This window comes from Miniopterus natalensis, chromosome 1 (assembly GCF_054644295.1).
Source record: "Miniopterus natalensis isolate mMinNat1 chromosome 1, mMinNat1.hap1, whole genome shotgun sequence".
Classification (NCBI taxonomy): domain Eukaryota; kingdom Metazoa; phylum Chordata; class Mammalia; order Chiroptera; family Miniopteridae; genus Miniopterus; species Miniopterus natalensis.
The window spans coordinates 9,473,002-9,495,949 of NC_142081.1; the positions used below are offsets into that span (position 1 = coordinate 9,473,002).

A 22,948-nucleotide genomic window follows, 5' to 3' on the forward strand; every position below is an offset into this window, starting at 1 on the left:
GCTTATGTTTATAAATGAAACGTGGCATATCAAACCTTAGCGACTGTAATGGTTAATGTTGTGTGTCAGCTTGACAAGGCCAAGAGGGTCCAGATTAAACATCATTTCCGGGTGCGCCTGTGAGGGGGGTGCTGGGTGAGGTGAGCATCTGAAAGGAGGGGCTCAGTAAAGCCCACGGCCCTCCCCAGGGTGGGGGGCCCATCCCATCCCCCGAGGGCCTGAGTAGACCCAAAAGGCGGGGGAAGAAGGAAATCACCCTTTTTGCTTCCTGCCTGTCTGCCTGACCGCTGACTGGGGACATTGGTCTTCTGCCCTGGGATGGGGACTTGCCTCAGTGGCCCCCCAGTCCTCAGGCTTTGGCCGTCGGCTCCCCGGTGGTCAGGTATCTGACTCTCTAGCTTGCAGATGGCAGATCATAGGACTTCTCAGCCTCCATAACTGCACGAGTAATTCCTCATGATAAATCTCTTCCTCTCACATCGGATTGGCTTGTACAGGGTGGCGGTGGTGAGAAGTGGTTGGGCTCTCTATATATTTTGAGGCTAAAATCAATAGCATTTGCTGATGGAGTAGATATAGGGTATGGGGACGAGAGGGGTTAAGCATGACACCAGGGCTTTCGGACTGAGCAACAGGAATAATGCAGGTGCCGTTAGTGGAAATGAGGAAGCCTGAGGATGAGGGGGGTTTGCTTACGGGTTAGGAGTTCAGTTTGGGGTGAGTCCAGTTTGGAGCCACCTCCAGAGCCTGACTGGCATGGATCTGAGGCTGTCACTGCACATTTGGATATAAACCTGGAGTTCAGGGAAGACAACGAGATGGCAGGTTTAAATTTGGGAGTCATCGACATAAAGATGAGTTTTATATCCTAAAACTCGACGAGATCTCTAGAGACAGTGAGACAAGAGAGATAATACCTGAGAGCTAGCGTACTCCTGTGTTTAGGGGTCAGGGCCGGGGGGGGGGGGGTGGACTCCTCAGCAGAGCCCAGCCCAGCTCGGAAGGGTTGAGGGGAAGTGGGGGTGAAAAATCAGCCTTGTTCATCCTGAGACCTGAGCTTTCCCTCTGGCCCCACCCTGTGTCCGGGGCTCTCTCCTTCTCTGGACCTGTGTCTGGTTACAAGAATGCTGCTAGATTCATTACTGCCAGCCCAGGGTTACGGCAGGTTGGATTCCCTCCCTCCCACGATTGACCTTGAACAGTCAGGTCCCACCAGAGCACTCCCAGGACTTCTCAACGTGTCGCCTTGTGGCACGAGAGAAACACAGGAGAGCAAACCTGAAACACCTAACAGAGCTTTTGATCCGGTGGTCTCCACTGTGATTCCCCTGGCCTTCCTGAGGGCTATTTTCTCATGGCCTTCCGCCTATTCTGGAATCTGACATCCTGGTGTTAGGAAGCGACACCGCTGCCAGCTGGAGCTAAGCGCTTTTCTTCTAGACACCTTTAACATCCACTCGCTCTGTCTGTCCTTCGCCTACTTCAGCAAGCAGATTCCCTAACGAAATGGAGCCTGGAAAAGACTTCCTCGGGACTTAACAAAGACCAGCATGTATTTTATTAATTCCGGAGTCCCGGGGCCCTGTTCCCACCCCTTAGTTTAAAGGAAGGAGTTTTTACAAAGTACACCATTAAAAGTTCTCTGGTTGCGTTAAATCAATACCAAGAGACTTCTGTTTCTTTCCTAACAGGATTAGAAACCTACAGTAAAATTGGATCTATTACTGATAGAGTTTTCACATTATACTATGACCACATGGGATTCATACATAAACTGACTCCAAGGAGTTTTGAAGCTGGTGGGACACTTGGAGCCTTTGGACATTCTACAGCTATTTTTGGACAGGTCAGTGATACAATGCATTGAAGCAGTTTGCCATGTTTTAAGGATAAATGTCACATTCTATACCTAGAATGGGAAAATCCGAAAGTGTAGTCTTTAGGACACACTCCTATTATTAAACTTTGCTCTATTGAACTAAAGGTTAAACCTCCATATACCAGAGAACATCTCCCAAACCTTGCAAGTTTCATTCAGGTGGATTTAACTCCACCCCCGGTAGCTGCCCAGCAAAACGCCATCAGACAGTCTAAGCTCGATTCATTACTGCCAACCCAGGTGTATGGCAGGTTGACCTTGAACACACAGGAGCACTGTTTTTCCTACTGGTTTGCCCTTCCTTGTGCTAACCCTGCCCCCCCCCCCCCCTTTCTAATGCTAGCATAGGAAGGAGCTGTTGTCTTTTTCACAGATGATGCCACGTACAGATTTTTCTAATAATCTTAGCATATGATGTGCCTAAGAATCATCACTGGCACATAGTCATGAAAGGCTTTCTCATCAACGCACTGGCAAAGACTCAAACAGATTTTCTGACGGGGTTCTAATAAGACCTGCCTAAATTTAGGAAAGAGCACAAAGGGTGTAACACAGAGCACTCCAAATCACCAGGCCAGGAAGGCAGTTAAAAAAGGTGGCGTTTTAACCCGCAGCAGCGTAAATGGACCCAGAGGGTATCGCGCTAAGTGAAATAAGTCAGTCGGAGGAAGACAAGAGCCGTAAGATTTCACTTACACGTGGAATCTGAAAAACAGAATAAACAAGCAGAACAGAAAGAGAGTCATAGATGCAGAGAGCATTTTAACGGTTGCCAGGTGGGAGAGGGGCCGGGGGTGGAGGACCGGGAACGCGGACAATAATATTGTGATAACTGTGCAGGGTGCCAGGCGGGTGGACTGTGTAATGCCTCATCACTGGGTTGTGCACCTGAAGCTAAAACAATATTGTATGTCAACTGTGATTGAAAAATAAAAAATTATTTAAAGCTTTTTTTTAAACGATGGTGTTTTTGCTTCCTGTGCAGGACATCGATAGTGAGGCGGGAACCTCCTTGTGACAGTAAAATGCCACCAGGTGACTCCCTGTGCTTCTGCCAGTCTGTGGTGTGGGCTGTGCGTAAATACAAATCTAATTATTTGAGCGGGAAGGTAGAACTAACCAAAAAAAGCAGTTACCTCCGTTTTTTACTACCTTCACAGTTTGTAGAAAACGTCTTCGTTCTCTCCTGCGAAAGTTTTAATAATAAAAACCAAACACCAATAGAGGTTTTTACAGTCAGGATGAGTTCCAGGAACTTACACTCAGTGTTATCACCTCCCTCCCCACAAACAAACTGCTCCTGCGTCCTGTCTGGAAAAAACCACCACTAGCCTTTCCTTGGCCCTGTTTTGTGCCGGGCACTGTTGTGAGCTCTTAACGTCAATAACAACCATTTAGCCTCATTTTGCTGATGAGGAAGTGAGGCACAGAGAGACCAAATAATTTACCCCAAATTACATCGACCGCTGCTGAGCGATTGGAACCAGGCATCTGTCCAGGCCACCGGAGCCAGGGCTGCGCTTTTAGGCGTCACTAGGTTGCCTTTCCCTGGTTTGCACACCCTTTTCATGGCATGTTCTTGGCACCCCCCCCCCCAGGCCGGAATGTCATGCGGAATTCTAAAGCCATTTCAGCCGGCTCAGAGTCCCTAAGACATCTGTTTAGTCCCACATTGCTGCCCTTCTCCTGTTTCCCACTCTCCCCCCTTCTCAGTGGCTTCCCAAATTTAAGAGACTGGGGAAAGGCCTAACAGAAAACGGGGGAGGAGGCATTCTCCGATGGCTGTGCCCCCAACCAGCCTGCACTATGTACCACTCAATCGTCACCTCAGAGCAACAAGGTCAGCTCCAGCACCCCCTTGGGGGCTGATCTCCACCTCTCTTCTCACCCCCTAGAAGTTCCCAAAGTGACAGGACCAGGATCAGAGAGGGGTGCGTTAAAAAGGAGAGCCGGGTCAGAAATCTGGACCGAAGGGGCCCGTGCTGACCGCAAGGGCAAGGCTTACGAGGCAGGGGAAGTGAGAATGGCAGATGCCGCTGGAGTTGGGGGCTCCGGCAGTAGCTGTGCGGTCACCAGCGTGGGGCGGGAGCAGCAGGTGCCAAGCGAGGAGGCACTTCACAGCCCCTTCACCAGATACAGCTCTAAATGAGAACTGAGCCTAAAATCGGCCCCTCCGGCTTCTCCAGCCCCCACGCACCCTTCGGCCCCAAGCTTCTGCAGAGGGCACAGGAATCTCAGAGGAAACCTCGCTCCTCGGACCCCCTTTTCCCCAACGGGAAAGTACACCTTCCGTGGCACATGGAGATTCGAACAGGGCCTGTTGAGCTATTACCCCGTGGATGAGCAGCACCGTACTGTTTGGATGTGGCCTGGAAACAGACCTGCTGTTTGCATTTTGTCATAATCGAAGTATAAACTGGTTTAAATGCACCATTTCTTTTCCTGCTGCAGCCTGCTGATATGGGCTTTGAGACTGCACTCGCCCCGCAGTATATCAGCGTAAATGAAATGGTCTTTTTTGCGTATGTGCCCGAGAACGAACCTCAGAAAACTATATACACCAAGAAGTTCAACAACATTCACACTGGAAAAGTGATACATTCCAGGTACTTACGGATGCGCCTCCCATTTGTTTAGGTTGCACACTGGTTTCTAGGTTCTCAATTCTGAGCCTACTTTTTTGGGTAATTTTCTGGGTCAAACAGCGTGCGGTGTGTGTGTTTTTTGACGCCTCACAAGGCCAAATGTATTTGTAGACTTTACAGTTTTAACACACAAATATGTATCAAAATGTATTGTTTCATTTTGCTAAATGTATTATTTAGCTACTTATACCTTCTCCTGTGATTTGCCTTTTTCATACATGGTGCTTTTAAAATGTTCATATACTTCATAAATTACTCCATATTGATATATGCATCTATAATTCACTTTCAGGGACATACCATAATTTATTTAACTGTTCTCCTGTGCTGTCTGGTAGTAGATTTAAACTTTTGTCATTTATTTCTAAGTTTTAATCAACCTAGAACTGATATGTGTAGTGTGAAGTATGAATTTGATTTCCGTCTCTCTCGCTCCCTCTTTTTTCTTCATCTAGGTAATCAATCATCCTGTGGATCCCCATTGGCAGTTGACCTGATTACCCCCAGGTCAACCGCTAAATTCTTTTACTAATTCCAGTCCTTTTTCTATATATTCCTTTGGGTTTTCTGAGTAGAAATTTTTCTAGTAACCACATCACCTGCAAAGAAGTTGCTTTGTTTCTTCCTTAACATTTCTTAAGCATATTGTACCTTTCTCCTGTTCAAGTGTCTAGGACCTTGTTAAATAAAAAAAATATATATAGTGTGTGTCTTAGTCCACTCAGCTCCACCCTCATGACCTAAACCACCTCCCCAAAGCCTCACCTCCTAATACCATCACCTGGGGCATTAGATTTTCAACCATCTTTGTCAAGGTGCTAGATAAGCTGCAGGTTCTAACCACCCCTTCGTGTTCCTCGTCACTGAGTTTCTCCCGTGTCTGAGCGTGACATGCTTGTCTCTTTTGTTGGTTTGATTTCCAGGGTCCCGGGCACAGAACCTAGAAGGGTAGAGGAAAATAGGTTTCTATTTCCCTCGCCTACAGTTCATTTTAGGTAACAGTCTTTTGTCAGATATGCCTCTTGCAAATATTTTCTCTCGGTTTGTGGCTTGTCTTCTAATTCTCTTGACAGTGTCTTTCACAGAGCAGAAGTCTTTAATTTTAATGAAGCACAGCTTATCAATTTTTTCTTTCATGGGTTGTGCCTTTGGCATTGTATCTAATAAGTCATCGCCCTACATGGTCATCTTAATGTTCTCCTGTTATCTTCTAGGAGTTTTATTGGTTTGCATTTTATACTTAAGTATATGATCCATTTTGAGTTAATTTTTGTAAAGGAGGTGAGGTCTGTGTCTAGATTTTTTTAATTTTTTTTTTTGCATGTGGCTGTCCAAGCTAACATTTTTAAAACTAGGTTGTTTTTCTTGATTATAAAGTACATGCCCATTGTAGAAACTTCTTAAAATACAGATAAATATAAAGAAGAAAATTGAAATCATGACTGTTAACACTTTGCTGAATTACTGATTAGTTCTTTTAGTTTGCATTTTAACAGTTTTTACCTTGCTTCTTTCATTTAGAAATTGTAATATGACCATTTTGCCCACGTAATCAAAAACTCTGTAAATACCATTTCAATAGTTGCATTTTGTCTAAGTAAATTATGTATTAACATCTACTTAATTTTTCTATTGTTGGCAATTCTTTTATTTTTTTTTAACCTCACCGAGGACATGTTTTTATTGATTTGAAAGAGAGAAGAAGGGGGGGAGGGGAGAGAGAGAGAGAGAGAGAGAGAGAGAGAAACCCACCCACTTCCCTCTACCCCTGTGTTTCAAGTTATTTCCTTAGGATGGAGCCTTAGCAGTAGACTTATGGAATCAGAGGGGAAACAAATAATGCTATAGCTCTGAATGAATAATATCAATTTGCTTTCTGAGAAGTTTGCACCAATTTATAATCCTGTCAGTAGTGGATGAATGCCTTTCTCCACTAAATTCTTACCACTCCTGAACCCTGTCATTTAAAAATCTTTGCTAATTTGATAGGTGGAAAATTGCATCCCATTGCTGTAATTGACATTTTATTAATTAACTAATGAGGTTGAAGAAACACTAATCAAATGTTCATTTGTTAGCCATTTGTGTGGTATATCTTGTTTGTAAATTAAATGTTCATACACTTGCTCGTTTAAGCCATAGTTCTACCCAAATTCCTTAATTGTTTTGGTGTGTTTAGGAAAAGTGGACAGGCTCTCATAACAAGGATATTGGAACACAACACTCCGAAAGGATTTCTGTCCGCAGTTATTACAGAAATAATCGAACCTTTTGCACTAGAAGATGTGAGTGAGAGTTCTTGTTTGTCTAGTACCCTTTCCATTAATCAACTTGGAGATTTCTATAAACTCACTCTTCAATTGCCAGGTAAGTGTAATAATGTCATATAGCTCTTATGGCTAGTAAAAATGAAAAATTATCTTTTGAAAAGACCATTCATGCTCATTTACAGAACAGTAGATTTCAAAATTAGTCCAAATGACAATCTGTGGAAGTATACATCTACTTAGGTTCGGGAAGGAATTTTTTATTTCTAATATAATAAAACCTAGCTATAACTTCATTGATATTACATCAATAGTAGTATCTGTCATTTATTCCTAAGGTGTTATTTTTATATTAAACAGAATTCAGGAGAAACACAAGGAAATCGGAAGTCCGTGCAGATTTTGACCTCTGTGATAAAAAATCATTTTGAATCACTATTATATAGGATATTTCTATTTCAAAGAATTACATGACAGATACCTAGCAAAACTTACTATGATTTATTGTAAGAGTTTGGGTTTTACTCCGAGTAAATCGAAAGCCATTGGGTTTTGAGCAGAAATGACAAGACTGGACTTATGTTTTAACCTGATCACTTTGGCTGCTGTGTTGAGGGTGGGCTGGGCAGGTGACGGAGAAAGGGAAGGAAGGAAAGCAGAGACATCGGGCGGGTGTCACACTGTCGGGCGAGGATCACAGAGACTTGCGGGTGCCTCTGACCCGTCCAAGGGGAGAAACAGGCAGGTGTTTGGGAGGACAGGCCTGGCGCTCGGTGAGAACAGCTGGGCCGGAGAGGCAAAGTCGAGCGGTCATCACGCCTCTGCTAGTGCATCCTGAGACCGGGTGAGGTCACCTGGAGAATGCTGGTCGATACCAAAAGGGAAAGGTCTGAGGTCCAGGCCCTGGGGTGGTAATAATTAGTGTCCAAGGGATGGGGAAGGATTGGAAAGGAGATGGAAAGTCTGCGCAGAGGAGACCTCGGGGAAGCTGCTTAGATGCTGCCGGTAGGCCCGTGGATCGTGTGAAGGCCACTGGTAGCCTGGACCAAAGCTGCTGTTGGGTGGAGCAGTATAGACCGAATCTGATCAGGTTCAACTCACCAACGGAGAGGAGGACTGAAGACAGCGAATGAATGAATGCAGCTCGGGGGCTTGCACCGCGAAGGGAAGGAGCGCGCTTGCGTGGCCGTCGGGGGACATAGGAAAGGGCTCAGTCGGCGTCTAAAATGGGAGGAACTGGGACCTGTACAGAATAAAGGGAGTTAGGAGGTTCTCTTCTGACTGCTTCTGTTTTTTCAGAATGAGGCAAGTATTCTTACGTTTCATGGCCTATCGAAAAATCTGATAATGGAAAAAAAAAAACATTTGATAACGACGCCCTCCCTCTCCTTGGAACAATCTTTCGCCTCCCTCCTGTGCCCCCGGCGCCTTCCCTCCGGCCGCTTCCTCTCTGTCTGCCTGTGGGATCTCCCCGCTCCTCACAGGGTGGTATTGCTCACCGTCCCACCCTACAGCTGCTTTTCGCCTAACTCTCCATGCTCTCCTTAAACAATCAAGTTGTCACCCACTCGGCAAGTATTTATGGAACACCTTCTATGAAACAGGCAGACCTTAGGTCCTGGGGAAAGGCTGGCTCCGCCACCCTTCTCCCACAGAGTCACGGTCAAGATTCCAGGTTAAGGCTCTCGGCACTTTTATAGTAAAGGAATCGGCGTTCCTATCATTACTTAGCCCTACATGGTGGTTGCTTTTTCCTACTGATAATTTTATGGAATCCATTTCAGAGTAAAGGGTATAAAGTACAAGTGTGTGCTTGACATAGCCATGGTACACTTTCTATAAAATAATTTTATTTATTTCCTAAAATCTGGCAAATGTGTTTTATGCTTAAGAGCATAGTTTAAAAACTGAAACAGTGTGTTCATCAGTTATGTCCGCCCGTGGGCTTGGAGAGCACTGGCTGTTTTATTTCATATCAAATCTTTCCTGTTCTAGCTCCAGGTGTGTTTTCCTCATTTCAAGACTCGGATATAGAGAAGACTGTGGTGATTCCTCAGTACAACAGCTTCCTGATCACAAGCGTTCTAGATCGTAGGAATGCTTTGGCTATCGCTACCATGCCTGGAAGAGCACCCAGCAACATAACTTTTGTAACAGGCTCCTGGTTCTTATATAACTTTGGACAAAGGGCAGGCCGAACGTGGGAGATATATACAAGACCGTGTAATTACTGGTTTCAGCAACAAGATGACTTGCTATCCCTCAATGTCCTCAAATACCTTGATCTGGGGAACTCTCAGACTTTGAAAGTTAAGGTCATACCCAGCACACAAGGCAAGTTTATTTTTATTGGGAAACATCAAAAGGAGATGTTTTTGTTTACCTTGAATGTGAAATATACTCTGATATTTTCCTTTATCTTTAGTTTCCATAGTCGCTGGCATTCTACTCATAACAGTATTAACTTCTGATCATTGAGTACTTACTGTGTACAAGGCTCTGTGGTAGATGGTTTTTATACATTTTTTTAATTTAATGTTTATAACAACCCTAAAAGGCTAGACTATAATCCTCATTTTACAAATGAGGAAAATCAGGTTACGTTAGCAGCCCAAGCTTACACGGGACTTTCGTTTAGATGTTTGCTTTCATCTGAAAAGAAAACCTTTCATTATCTTGGATTATTATCATTGTTTCAAGTGTTTATTTAAAGCCAAACAATAGCTTTTAGATAAAATTCGATACTTTTCCTCATTTTTCCAGGCATTTATTTATTGCGAAAGTAATAATGAAACATTAAAACAATGATGGAGAAGGGGCATACTGGGGAAAAATAAAACCAAAAAAATTTAGTATTGAGCTAGAAAGATGGAAGGGAGGGAGGGAAAGAGAAGAAAAGCCTGTCACCAGAAAAGAAGAGGGGACTCAAAGCCAAAAACTGAGCTGGTGTGTGGTTTCCCGCAGGATCTGAGGCTCAGGCATTGGCCATCTAGGCAGAGGGATGGACCTTGATGCCCAAGCCGTGGGCCTTCCTATTGTGTGTTAGGAAATTGGAACTGAGGCCATTAAACCACAAGGAGGGGAATAGGAAAACTCTACATACCACCAACCCCAAAAAGGAGCTGGAGACTCATTTCCGGGGGGTTCAAAGCGGAGAAACAGAATCTCCTGAGGAAGAGCCGCACGGGACCCTTCGTAGGACTATTGGGACAGCCCGGGTAGCGTGGACTCCGTGGCGAAAAGCCAGCCTTATCAAACGTGAATTGAGGAAAAGAATTGTAAAACTATGCAAGGAAATGACCCGGGGGAGGGGAAGATCGACAGGCGCAGGAAACAGAAAATTTTCACCTCCAAGAACTTGAGGTGATAGAAAAAGCAGAGAGACACTAAAAATAAGCATCTGTAAAACTCTTAAGAGATCAAAGGAGATATATGAATCATAATGAAAGGAAAAAATACTATTTTTAAAAAAAGGCTTATATGAAAAACAACCAAATACAATTTATATAAATGAAAACTATAGGCCGGGGGCGGGGGGCGGGGCATCTATTTCTATTTTCTTCATTCTGTGCACTAAATATCCTGAAAAATCCTCTTTGTGAAACCCCTAGAATGCTTTCTCATTGGTTATAATACGATTGTCCATATTTCCTTCAAGGAATTTTAGAGTTTTAATTTTATGGCTTTAACTTTCCATTTAATTCACTAATTTGTCTAGATTTGTTTTGGTGTATTGCAAGTGGTTGGTTTGTTTTTCCAACATCACTTATTAAATAATGTGTCTTTTCTTCACTGATTTCAAAATACAACTTTATCTTAATATATAATTTACCTTTTTTTTTTTTTTTTTTTTTACCATTCCTAGATTTTAAAATCTCTTCCTTTATTATCTCTTTATATTCTGGCCCAATCCCACAGTGTTGTAATTATTTTTGCTTTAAAATATACCAAATTGCTGTTAAATGGTTCAATCAGTTTTACTCATTGAATTTGATGGAAGCAGATAGTAATCAGCAAATTAATTCAGCTGCCTTGTGAAGAAAAGTCTAGTCCCTGTCACTCAATGTGTCGTCCCTGAACCAGCTGCATTAGCGTCACCTGGGTGCTTATTAGAAATTCGGAGTCTTTTGTGGTTCCATATGAATTTTGGGGTGGTTTTTCCTATTTCTGTGAAAAAAATCCATAGGAGTTTGGTAGGTATTGCATTGACTCTGTAGACTGCTTTAGGTAGTATAGACAATTTAACAATATTAATACTTGTATCCTTAAACACACGTAAAGGGGCTCTTGGACCCAATTTCAATGAGGTGGGTATTCCCCACACCAACAAACAATGCTCGGGACACCAGCTGGCTGTCCTACAATTTAACTCAGTTCTGACACTGTCTTTCCAAAGATAGCATCAGATCTGACAAGGGCTCAGTCCCGTAAAACTGCCCCACCCAACTTCAGATACCAACCGCAAGGCCCCCATTGTGCTTCTGACCCACTGGCTACCGGTTGGAGGTTCTCCAGACCTCCTCCTCGGGTTCGATTAACTTGCTAGAGCAGCTCACAGAACTCAAAGAAACGTTCTGCTTACTGGATTTCCAGTTTATTATAAAAGCATGTGATAAAGGATACATCCAGATGGTGAACATCCAGATGGAAGCAATGCATAGGGGAAAGGGTGGAGAATTCCTACGCCCTCTTCAGGCCCCGCTACTCTCCCAGCACCTCTGGCTGTTCACCAACCTGGAAACTCTGAATCCTGTCCTTTTGGATTTTTATGGAGGCTCAATTACATAAGCATAATTGATGAACTCTTTGGCCGTAGAATTGATCTATCCTGTGTTTGGGGTGGGGCCAGGGACTGAAAATTCCAATCCTCTAATCAGGTGGTTGGTTCTCCCATCCCCAGGTGTGATCCAAAAGTCATCTTATTAACATAACAAAAGGCAGCTGTGTTGTTCTCATCACTTAGGAATTCCCAAGGGTTTTAAGGGCTCTCTGCCAGAAATGGAACAGAAGACTAAATATATATTTCCTACTATAAATCACGACATCACAGCGGGATAGCTTTCCACTTACTGTGTCTCCTTCAATGTCTTTCACTGATGTCTTATAGTTTTTAATTATTTTATTTTTTAAATTATGTTTTTATTGATTTCAGAGAGAGGAAGGGAGAGGGAGAGAGAGAAAAACATCAATGATGAGAGTCATTGAGAGGCTGCCTCCTGCACGCCCCCTACTGGGGATCGAGCCTGAAACCCAGGTACGTGCAGGTCTTTCACCTCCTGTTTAAACTTATTCCTAGGTATTTTATTCTTTTTGATGTTATTATAAATGGGATTGCTTTCTTAATTTCTCTTTCAGATAGTTCATTGTTAGTGTATAGAAATGCAACTGATACTTGTGTTTTGACTTCGTATCCTGGCATTTTACTGAACTTGTTTATTCTAACACTTTTTGGGGGACGTCATTAGGGTTTCCTATATATAAGATCCTGTCGTCTGCACACAGAGGCAATGCTACTTCTTTTCTGATTTGGATACCTTTTACTTCTTTTTCTTGCCTAATTACTCTGGGCAGAACTTCCTGTTCTATGTTGAACAGAAGTGACAAGAGTGGGTATCCTTGTCTTGTTCCTGATCTGAGAAGAAAAGCTTTAAGCTTTGAGTATGATGAATGGGCTTATCATTTATGACCTTTATTTGTTGAGGTACATTCCTTATATACCTAATTTGTTGACAGGTTGTTTTTTTTTATCTTGCATGGATGTTGAATTTTGTCCAGTGCCTTTTCTGTGTCTATTGAGATGATCTATAATTTTTATTCTGTTAACGTTGTGTATCACATTGAAGACCCTGAATAGCTGAAGCAATCTTGAGAAAGATCAAAGCTGGAGGCATCACACTTTCTGATTTCAAACTATATTACAAAGCTATGTTAATCAAAACATTCCGCCATGAAGACAGACAGACCAATGGAACAGAATAGAGTCCAGAAATAAACCCATGCATATCTCATCAGCTAGTCTTTGACAAGAGAGCCAAGAACATACAATAGGGAAAGAATAGTCTCTTTATTAAATGGTGCTGGCAAAACTGCCTAGTCACATGAATGAAACTGGACGCTTATATCAGTCACAAAAACTGATGCAAAATGGATTAAAGACTAAATGTAAGACTTGAAAGCATAAAATTCCTGGAAGAAAACATAGGGGGAAAGCTCCTTGACATTGATTTTGGCAGTGATTTTTTTTTTTTTGAAATGGGACCCAAAGTACAAGCAACAAAAGCAAAAGTAAACAAGTGGGACTACATCCAACTAAAAAGCTTCTGCACAGCAAAAAATGAAAAAATGAAACAACAATCAACAAAATAAAAAGGCACTCTATGGAATGGGAGAAAATATTTGTAAACCATGTACCTGATAAGGAGTTAATATATAAAAAAATATATGGAACTTTGAATAGTAGAAAAAGCCCAAATAATTCAATTTAAAAATGGGCAAAGGACCTGAATAGACATTTTCCCAAAAAAGTCAAAAATGGCTCACAGGTGCATGAAAAGGTGTTCCACATTTCTAGCCCTCAGAGAGATGTAAATCCAAACCGCAATGAGATGTCATCTCCCAGCTGTTAGAATGGGCATCATCAAAAAGACAGAGATGGTAAATGTTGGTGAAGGTGCGGAGGAAAGGGAACCCTTGTGTGCTGTTAGTAGGGATGTAAATTGGTTTGGCCACTGTGGAAAACAGTATGGAAGTTCCTCAAAAAATTAAAAATAGAACCACCATATGATTCATTAATCTCTACCCTTCAGTTTCTCTACGAAGTTTTCTAACCCAGCGTGACCAGTAGTAACTAAATGATCTTTCTATGCACTTAAGAACCGGGTTGAGGAGTTAGGGGTGGAGCAGAGCAATATTTCTGTGAGAAATATGGGGAAAATATTTGCAAAGTTAAATTTTTCTAATGACTATTAAAGTTAACTCTATATAAATTCCTAACTGTATTCGCAGGCATTATGTAGTCTTCAGAATAGATGATCTAGAATCCCGATTACCCAATCAATAAATTGTTTAAAATATTTGTGATCTAATATTAACCGTTAGCCTTGTTCCTATAGGTGTTCGAATACTTAAAGCACCACTACTGAAAGTAATTGTTGGAAACCCAAATTTGTTAGAAGTTAAAGTTGAAGGCACTTTTGATGATACTGATAGTTACCTACTGGAAGCTTCTATAACTAGCAAAATTTTACTTCAAGTAAGATTCTCTTTCATTACAAAACAAGTCTATTAGTTATAGGAAATTTAGAATGTAAGCTAAGGAAAAGAAGGGTTAGGGTTAAGGGTTAAAAGAGTGAGCTCTGGAAAAGACTACCTGAGTTAGATCTCATTTCTGGTACTTTCTATGTGAACTTGGGAAAGTTACTTGGCTGTGGTTAAGTTGCCTTATCTATAAAATGGAGATGATAGAATAGTACCTACCTCATAAGGCTATTTTGAGAATTAAATGTGATCATTCAAGCAGGGCATCTAAAACATCAAAAATGCTCAATCACTATGAGCTTACAGTATTTTCCTAAAACGGGGAGAGCATTATATATGCACTTGAAAAATGTGGCTCCTACCCCAGCCGTTTCTGCTCAGTGGTTAGAGTGTTGGCAGGAGGCAACCGGCTGATGTCATCGATGTTTCTCTCTCCCCCCCTCCCCCTCCATTCTCTCTGAAAAGCAATGGAGAAAATACCCTCGAGGGATGATTAAAAAAAATTTTTTTTTGGCTTCTCCCACTTAACTATATGTTTTAGTCCTTTTAAGTCAATACATTCTTTTCTACAAAGCTTTTTATCATGAAAATTTTAAGGTGTGGACAAAAGTAGAATTTCCACGTATCTCTCACACTCAAACAATAGTGAAGCTTTCGCTGCTTCTGCTTTATCACCCCCATTTAGTTTTTTGTTTCTATTCTGGTGTTTTCCAGCAACTAGCAAACATGCCAGTTTACTCCTCTACGCATCCAGGTAGTCTTTAAAAACCTGGGGGTTATCGCACATAATCCCAATGCCATTGTCATTCCGAAAACATTTTTATCTCAATTTTGGGTTTAAAACCCGTAAGTCCTGTAAAACTCAGTCTATGATCAAATTTCCCCAATTTTCTCAAAAAGTTTGATGGTTGGTTTGTTTGAATTGGGATCCAAACAGATCACACAGCATGTAATTATTTCATCCCTTAAGTCTCTTTTGGGTGACAGGTACTGTTTCCTTTCCTTCCCGCCGCTGGACTGTAGAAACCGGGTGAGCTGTGTTATAGAATATCCAACATTCTGGCTTTTCCTCTTGGCTTTCTTGTCTCTTATTTAATTTGTGCTTCCCCCACCCCCAAATTGCCTTTAATAGTATAACTTTGCTTACATTCTGGTTCAATGTGTTTTGGCAAAAATTCATTAAAAATGCATCCTTTTTAGTGGCTATAGGATATGGGGATGGGATTAAAACTACCACTGCCAGAGTTTACTATACCACTAGAGTTATTACTGTTTCTACATTCTTAAAATTCCTAAAATACTTTAAAATTTCAAGCAGAATTTATCAGATTTTGTTGAATGTTTAACGCTGTTCTAGGCTCAAATACATTTATCGTGCATAAATTCCTACTAAAAGCAGATCTTTGTGAAATTCAGTGATTGCTAAGGGAATAACTTTTTTTCAAAGCGTGTACCAACATGAGTTATTTTATTCATATCATCAAAGTAAATATCCAGGTGCTCATCGGCGAGTGGGGGAAGCCCCATCAGTGTGAGTTGGGTGTGACTATGGCGTTTATTAGTAAGTCCTTCCTGATTCTTGCTTATTTTTAAAAGTCCATATCCTGTAAGATTGGAATGTATTCCTTCCTGGAAAAGAATGTGTGTTCTGTTACGATTTATTCTCAAACAGATCATTATGTCATACCCATCACTCTATTTCTGTTTTCTATTATTGCTCTTTTTCTATTTCTTTTTCTATATTCTTTAGTTGTTTACTGTGTTCTTTTGCTAGAGCTGCCATAACAAAATACCACAAACTGAGTGGCTCGAACAACAGAAATTGATTTTCTCGTAGTTCTAGAGGCTAGAAGTCCAAGATCAAGGCGCCAGCAGGCCTGGTTTCTTCTCAGGCCTCTTTCCTCGTCTTCACGTTACCTTCTCTCTGCGGTGTCTCGGTGCCCATTTCCCCTTTTTAAAGGGACCCCCTTCCTATGGAATTAGGACCCTCCCTACTCACCTCATTTTAACTCAGGTACCGCTTTAAAGGCCCTGTCTCCAGATGCAGTCACATTCTGAGATACCAGGGGTTCAGACATCAGCATGTGAATTTTGAGCGGACACAGGGCACCCTACAACGGTTACTTTAAATAACCTTCATTGATTTGGATGTCTCCAGGGTTCAACCTCACTGGCATTCGTTATCCTGGAAGCATCGACGGACTGCTTCGCCACCACATTCGTGCCAATGTTGAAAAGCAGCTGCAGTTATCTCAAGTCTCTGCATCACACTCCTAGTAAATTTATCCCCATGGAAGACTGGATCCGTGGAGTTCACAAGGACAGTCAGGGTTTTAACATGATCAAAACTTTGCCGGTAAAAACAAACACACGCACCTAAGCAGATCGTTTTAAGGGCCCCAGGGGTATATTACTTTTGCGTGCTTGGCAAGCCATTTGATCTTAGCATTTCTCTCCTGAGATGCTCAAAACACTCGCTATTTTTCAGTCCTCATGTCAGTTCAAGGATGTCACGATGATTTATTTCTAAAATGTAAAAACTTTCTGAAATAATGATTTTCCTTGGTAACTTAGTTTCATCATTATTAATATCATTTATGTATATTAATGGTGGCATAATCTTAGGCTTTTGTAATATATGAAGTTATTTGCCCTTGTGTTGACCTGTCCTGAGCCTATATATATATAACTGCCTCCATTTCAATATAGTAACAACTTAAATTTTTGCCTTGTCATAATCTGACTCTTTTTAAATTATAAATTATTACTCTGCTAACTTATTACTTATAATTTTCTGTGACAAAAAAACAAATAACCAAACTTGAGGAATTATTTACTAAATACATCACTAAGACTTTCTATAAGGTGTTTCAACTTTTTTGCATTGACTTTATGGCCACTATTTTAGGTGCTAAAGACTTTTTCACCTATTTATTACTCTGGATTGAGGTTGTTGAAATTCCAGAAAATACTGGGTTGAGAGGGTAGGGTGAATAGAAATTTACTATCTGGCGCTAAAAACATATTATTTGCTTTGCATGCTTTTCTAGAAAGTCAAGATATTTAAATTGAAGACATAGTAAATAATGAATTATACATTTTCTTTGTTTAATCACCTGCAGGTAAACTACAGGCCTCCATCTAATATGGGAATTGCCATTCCACTTACAGATAATTTTTATCATGCAGACCCCAGCAAACCCATACCAAGAAATCTCTTTCACAAGTCAAAGGTAATAATTTTTCTACAGTGAAACTAGTATTTACTTGAATTCAAGAAATCATTGAGTAAAATTACAATTTAACATAGTCGTAGGGATTAAATGAGAAGGTGCATTTAGTACAGTGCTCTATCTGCCCTTGGTGGTGATGATGACGGTGGTGGTGGTGGTGGGTGGTGATGGTGATGATGATGGTGGTGATGGTGATGCTGGTGGTGGTAGTGATGGTGTTAATGCTGGTGGTGATGGTAGTGATGGTGGTGGTGATGGGTGGTGGTGATGGGTGGTGATGGTGATGGTGATGGTGGTGGTGGTAGTGATGGTGTTAATGCTGGTGGTGATGGAAGTGATGGTGGTGGTGATGGGTGGTGACGGTGATGGTGATGGTGGTGGTGATGGTGATACTGCTGGTGGTGATGATGGTGATGATGGGTACTACTACTACTGCTACCCATTTTCCTATTACTACTTTAGTTCCTCTTATTTTACTGCTACTCCTAGCTAAGGTTTTGGAATCAAGGAGTCTAAATGGACCCTTTACCCCTGCCCTCTCCCTGGCTCCCATTTGAATTTCAAATGGGACAAATGGGTGAAAGCATCTTTTCTCAAATGAAAAGAGCCCTCAGACCCATCTCACATCTCCATCCCTGGGGAAAGAATAGCGTCCAAAAGGAAAGAAGAGCATTTGCTCCAACATAAGTACATTTAAACTCCTCGCAAGGTCCTGCCTAGAAAATAACCCAGCAGCACTCTGCCTCTCTGGAGTGTGGAGTGAACCAGGTGGACAACAGAGTGAAAGTACATTACGTGGCTTCTTGATGAAATGTCATAGGTGCCTGTGGAATCTCTCTCCAGAAAAGCGCACCTACCTGCCAACATACACATAGAAACAGACATTCATATCTATTCATGACCACACACAATGACATAAAATTGTTTCTTTTGCTTAAAACTCTCCGTTGTCTTCCCATGTCACAGAGGAAAAGCCAGATCCTTACAGTGGTTTATAAGGCCTCCTGTGATTTGGCCTTGGCATTACATCTGACCTGATCTTCCCCAGGTCGGTCTGCTCTGGCCACACTGGCCTCCTTACTGTTCTTCAAATATGCCAGATATATTTCTAACTCAGGCCTTTGCAGCTTCAAACAACTCGTCTGTCTGGAATGCTCTTCTGCCAGACACGACAGGCACATTCTGTCACCATTCTTAGTTTTTTGCTTAAATGTTACATTCATTGTGAGGCCTTCCTTAACCACTCTATTTAGAATTGTAATTCCCACCTCCACTGTTACCCACCCACACCCCTTTCCCTGCCTGATTTTTCCTCATTGCACTTATTACAATTTTACTCATTTATTTATTGTATTTCATAAAATGGTAAGCTACATAAGGCAGAGTTGCTGTTGTTTTTTAATCTATTTTGTTCTCTACTGTATCTTTAGTACCAAGAAGAATGCCAGGCATGGGGAATGCTTAAAATTGTTGAACAAACTAAGGATGCACATTTACACACATATTGTTACACACACACATACACATGCACACGCACACACACAGCATGAGGAGGTTGCCTTGTTGTTGAATCTTGGATTTCAAAATAAGAAGCTCTGCTTCCTCCAAGCAATGAGCAACTACAATACTAAGTTCTTCAATTCCAGTTTTTCATAAAGCTAAACCTTGTTGTGTCACTAGAGCCAAGCCTCCTCTATTCAAATGTGACTTTACTATATTTACATGGAAATCCTTAGTTTAGTTTTTTGCCCCAGTTTTTTGGGGGAGAGTTGACTAGGAAATGTATCTAATATCCACCTACGTAGATAAGAGGTTCTTATGCATCTTTCGAAATTCAACAAATGTTCATTTCAGCATTTCCAGTGTAATCGGGCGCTGCACAGACATTCTCTGAGGACACAGCAAGGAACATGATAAACACGCTGCCTTCATGGATCTTCACTCTAATGGGGGAGAACAGGCATTAAAAAGTCATACCAGCTAAATGGCGTTATTAGCCCGTGCAGTGTTTGCGAACAGCACGGCCCTGCACAACCTGAACCAGAATTATCTGGGGACATTTCTACAGTGCAGCTTTCTCATTTACACCTCATGGCTGCTAAATCAGGAACTATGGGGTGTCGTCCTGAAATCTGGATTTTTAAAAAATCTCCCAGTTGATCCTCACTCACCCTAAGGTTTCAGATAGACGTGTAGTGGAGACAGACACAAACGCACAATATAGCAGTGGAGCAGGGATGCCTAGCTTAGCCCAAGGGAGTCAGACCGAAGATGAGTGGAGGTTCACCAAGCAAGGGAGGACAGGGGAGGATGCGGAGGGTAAAGGGGACCCGAAGAGCATTCCCGGGGGAGGAGCGGCCGGCACAAAGGCAGGGAGGGGGACGGCTCGGTGACCTTGCCCAGCAGTATTAGTTATTAGGGCAATGCTGATCCAAACCACCATGAGATGCCGCTTCACACCCGCTAGGGTAGCTGTCACATTTTATTACCGGCAAGCAGCTGGGTGATGCTTGGGTTCAAATGACAAAGCAAGGAGACAAAACTCAGAAATACTTATTATTATTGGACTTTTTCCCCTTTCTTGGGGATTTTATTTACTCAGGGAACAAATATTTATTGAAGGTTTACTCAGTTTGTAGAAATCCTGCCACAGGAAAGAAAAAGTCAACCTTTATTACTTCCATTTGCAGAAAGCTGGTAAATTCAAACAGTGTGCTCATGTGTCTACTCGGGAGGAGTGTAACTGCACAAATGATCAGAAGTTTTCATATGCTGTCGCTTTCTCAGACTGCAGAGAAAAGGTAAGATAACTTGTAATTACCCGAAGACAGAGTCCTTTCGTATTAAGTAGATTTTGAAATGTGCATTTTGGTTAAATATGAACACTAAGACATAGAAATAACATCTTTTTATGGCATAGAATTAAATATGATACAGAGCTAAAAAGATCTGGATTTCGATGTCTCCAGACACGTTAACGACATCATCTGTGAACTAGCATAACAGCTGCACTGCCCTGTCCATGTCACAGGTTCTTATAAAGATACCCACTCATATTGTACGAAAACAATTTGCAACTTGTCAAGCACCCCACTACATTGTGGTGAATATTGATTCACTCAAAAATATTTAGTATTTAATGTATATGAGGTTCTGGGAGAAGTTGAAATCCATGTTATCAAGAAGCTTAGTCTGGTGGTGACAGAATAGAAGACAGGATAAGATGTTGGTGAAAAGGACAGGTTGTGTCAAATATTTCCTTCTGTTAGTCTGAAAACTTCAAAGGTGTGTCAAGTTCATGTTGCTGTTTGCATTAGCTAAGTTAAACGCGTACTTGGCAATACTTTCAAGTAGATCTACTTCAAATGCCTTGTAAGACTATATGCAGCATTCTATTAAGTGATCTTATTTCCATCTGTAATATTATATGTAGCATTATATTAAGTGATTTTATCTTTACATCACTTAATATAATATTGGGCATAATCACAGTCAATAAATGATGAGGGTTGTTATTACATAGGTCTTCAGCACTCCCCTTGCTGAATTACAGTATTTCTTGAGCATTTACTATCTGTGAAACACTGCTCTAAGCTGTCTCCAAGATTTCATTTGAGGCACAGCAAAGCCAGGTAACTTGCCAAAGATCACATCGTTCATAAGTGATGGAGTTAGATTCGAACTCTGACTCCAGAGCCTGAGTTTAAAAAGTGTGGCTGAAAGATCATGACCGGCGAGGAGGGAGCTATGAGGGAGCCACACAGGATCCAGGTCATGCAGTGCCTTATGGGATATAGGTTAGCCAAGAAAATTTGCATGTCCTCTTAGTCAAGACCTGTGAAAAAGGCCTGTGGAAAATTACAAATTTTGTTCCCACAATGTTTTTATATTACTTTTGGAGTTCACATGGACTCTGCTGTAAGACAGTAAGAAGCCCACTTCATTTAGCATAGCCAAACTCTTGGGAATGTAGCTATGCTTTCTTTACCAGGAAATCAAGTTAGTATTGAATTTTCCAAATTTACATTCATTGTTGGAATTTGTATTTTAGGTTCCTCGTTTTAAGTTTCCAGTTAGACAATATCCAATTTCTCTGGAAATTCACAGTGAGGATGGACGTACCCCAATGAAATCTCCATATCTGGTTACTGTGATAGAAGTGAATCAGAGGAAACACTGGGAAATTAGTAGGATTTGCTTTTTTTCTATACTTATTTTATCTTATAAAGGATATTATTATCACCTAGATAAGTGGTTTGCAAGAACTGCACAAGAGGCAGCCAGGAGTTCTTTGGAAAAGAATCTGGATCACTTGATACATTGCTGTTCATCCCACTTCTGTTATCTCCCACTTATTTCATCGCCACTTCCTGTGACCTGGATTCTAAGGCATAAAAGCATTTTTGAAGAATTTGAACTGTAAAATATTTGAAAGCTCTCTTGTAGATTAGTAGCAAAAATGATTGGCCTAAGCGTCTCCTTTCACTGCTTATGCAGTGTTACACAGGAGGCTACAAGAGGTGTTGCCAGATAATCTACTGGATTTATCTTCTAATTATATGAGGACATTTCTTAAAGATTTTATGGTAAAATAATTGAAAAGATGCAGAAATATTTTTGAAGAAGAATAATGAAAACTTCTACAGTTCAATTTCACCTCAAATATGTAGTGTTTTGTTGCATGTTTTGTGTTTGTTTATGCATGAATACTTTAAGACGATCAATAGTCATATAGATTGATAGAATTAAATGAAAATTTGATCAGTCATTAATGTTACCAAATATCCAGACTTTCGATATTCAGTGAGTCTTACTCTGCCCAACATATGCATTTTTGGAATGAGAAATCAGTAAAGAAAACTAAATGTTTTGCTTTAACTAACATCCCATTTTCTGTAGTATGCTGGAGCCTGCTGTTACTGGCTTTTGAGTACTGATTTTTAAACCTACAAGCATTTTGTATGTTGGTTGTTAAACCATTGATAGTTTGAAATTAGCTGTGGTGAGGGTATTTACACCATGGAAATTGGCAAATGCTACAATCAGCTTTTTCCTCTCTTTAGATTTTGTATACCATTATAGCACAAAGAATGATAAGAAAGGCAGGAGTAACTCATAACATTTTTGGGGAAAGGTTTCAGTGAGCCTATTGTGAAAATTTTCAGCCACCTTATTTAAAATCACTTACCAACCACGAAGGTGATCCTGAAATTATCTCATTGGCAAAGACACAAGGTTTGTGCAGGTCAGGACTGGTCATGAGCATGGAGCTGGAAGCAAAGGCCAGCCTGAATTAGGGTGCTCAGAGGCCTTGCCCTTTTTGATGATGCCCCTGGGAACGCAATGTGAATACGGGGCCTACTCTCCCCTAAATTTATCTCCACAAAGTCAAGGAGAACTGAAAGTATAGCATAGTTTAGTCATGTCATGGAGTGGTTTAGTCATGTCAAGATTCATGCAGTCTTTCATTGTGCCTTAATGTATGGGACAAGTTTTATAAAAAATGAGAAAATAGTATACATGTGCTTAAACTATACTTCATGTACTTTTAGAACACAATGTACCAGAAAGTGTGCAAAAACTGAAAGATTACTTAGAATCTATTCTTCATGTTCCAGTATATAATCCTTCAGGCCTCAACTTAAGCATAAAGGTAAGTTGGCAGAA

At 41.2% G+C, this 22,948-nt stretch overlaps 1 protein-coding gene across 1 annotated transcript in view; it reads left to right on the forward strand.

The window, feature by feature from the left end:
• CATSPERB (catsper channel auxiliary subunit beta) overlaps nucleotides 1–22,948 on the forward strand; it is a 65,558-nt gene that overhangs the window by 35,421 nt on the left and 7,189 nt on the right. Inside the window, exons 15-24 of the mRNA XM_087826737.1 lie at nucleotides 1,692–1,846; nucleotides 4,331–4,485; nucleotides 6,704–6,891; nucleotides 8,793–9,125; nucleotides 13,904–14,043; nucleotides 16,207–16,404; nucleotides 17,171–17,281; nucleotides 19,972–20,082; nucleotides 21,333–21,468; nucleotides 22,834–22,934. Of these exons, the coding sequence (XP_087682863.1) occupies nucleotides 1,692–1,846; nucleotides 4,331–4,485; nucleotides 6,704–6,891; nucleotides 8,793–9,125; nucleotides 13,904–14,043; nucleotides 16,207–16,404; nucleotides 17,171–17,281; nucleotides 19,972–20,082; nucleotides 21,333–21,468; nucleotides 22,834–22,934 (1,628 nt within the window). The remainder of the gene's footprint in view (nucleotides 1–1,691; nucleotides 1,847–4,330; nucleotides 4,486–6,703; nucleotides 6,892–8,792; nucleotides 9,126–13,903; nucleotides 14,044–16,206; nucleotides 16,405–17,170; nucleotides 17,282–19,971; nucleotides 20,083–21,332; nucleotides 21,469–22,833; nucleotides 22,935–22,948) is intronic.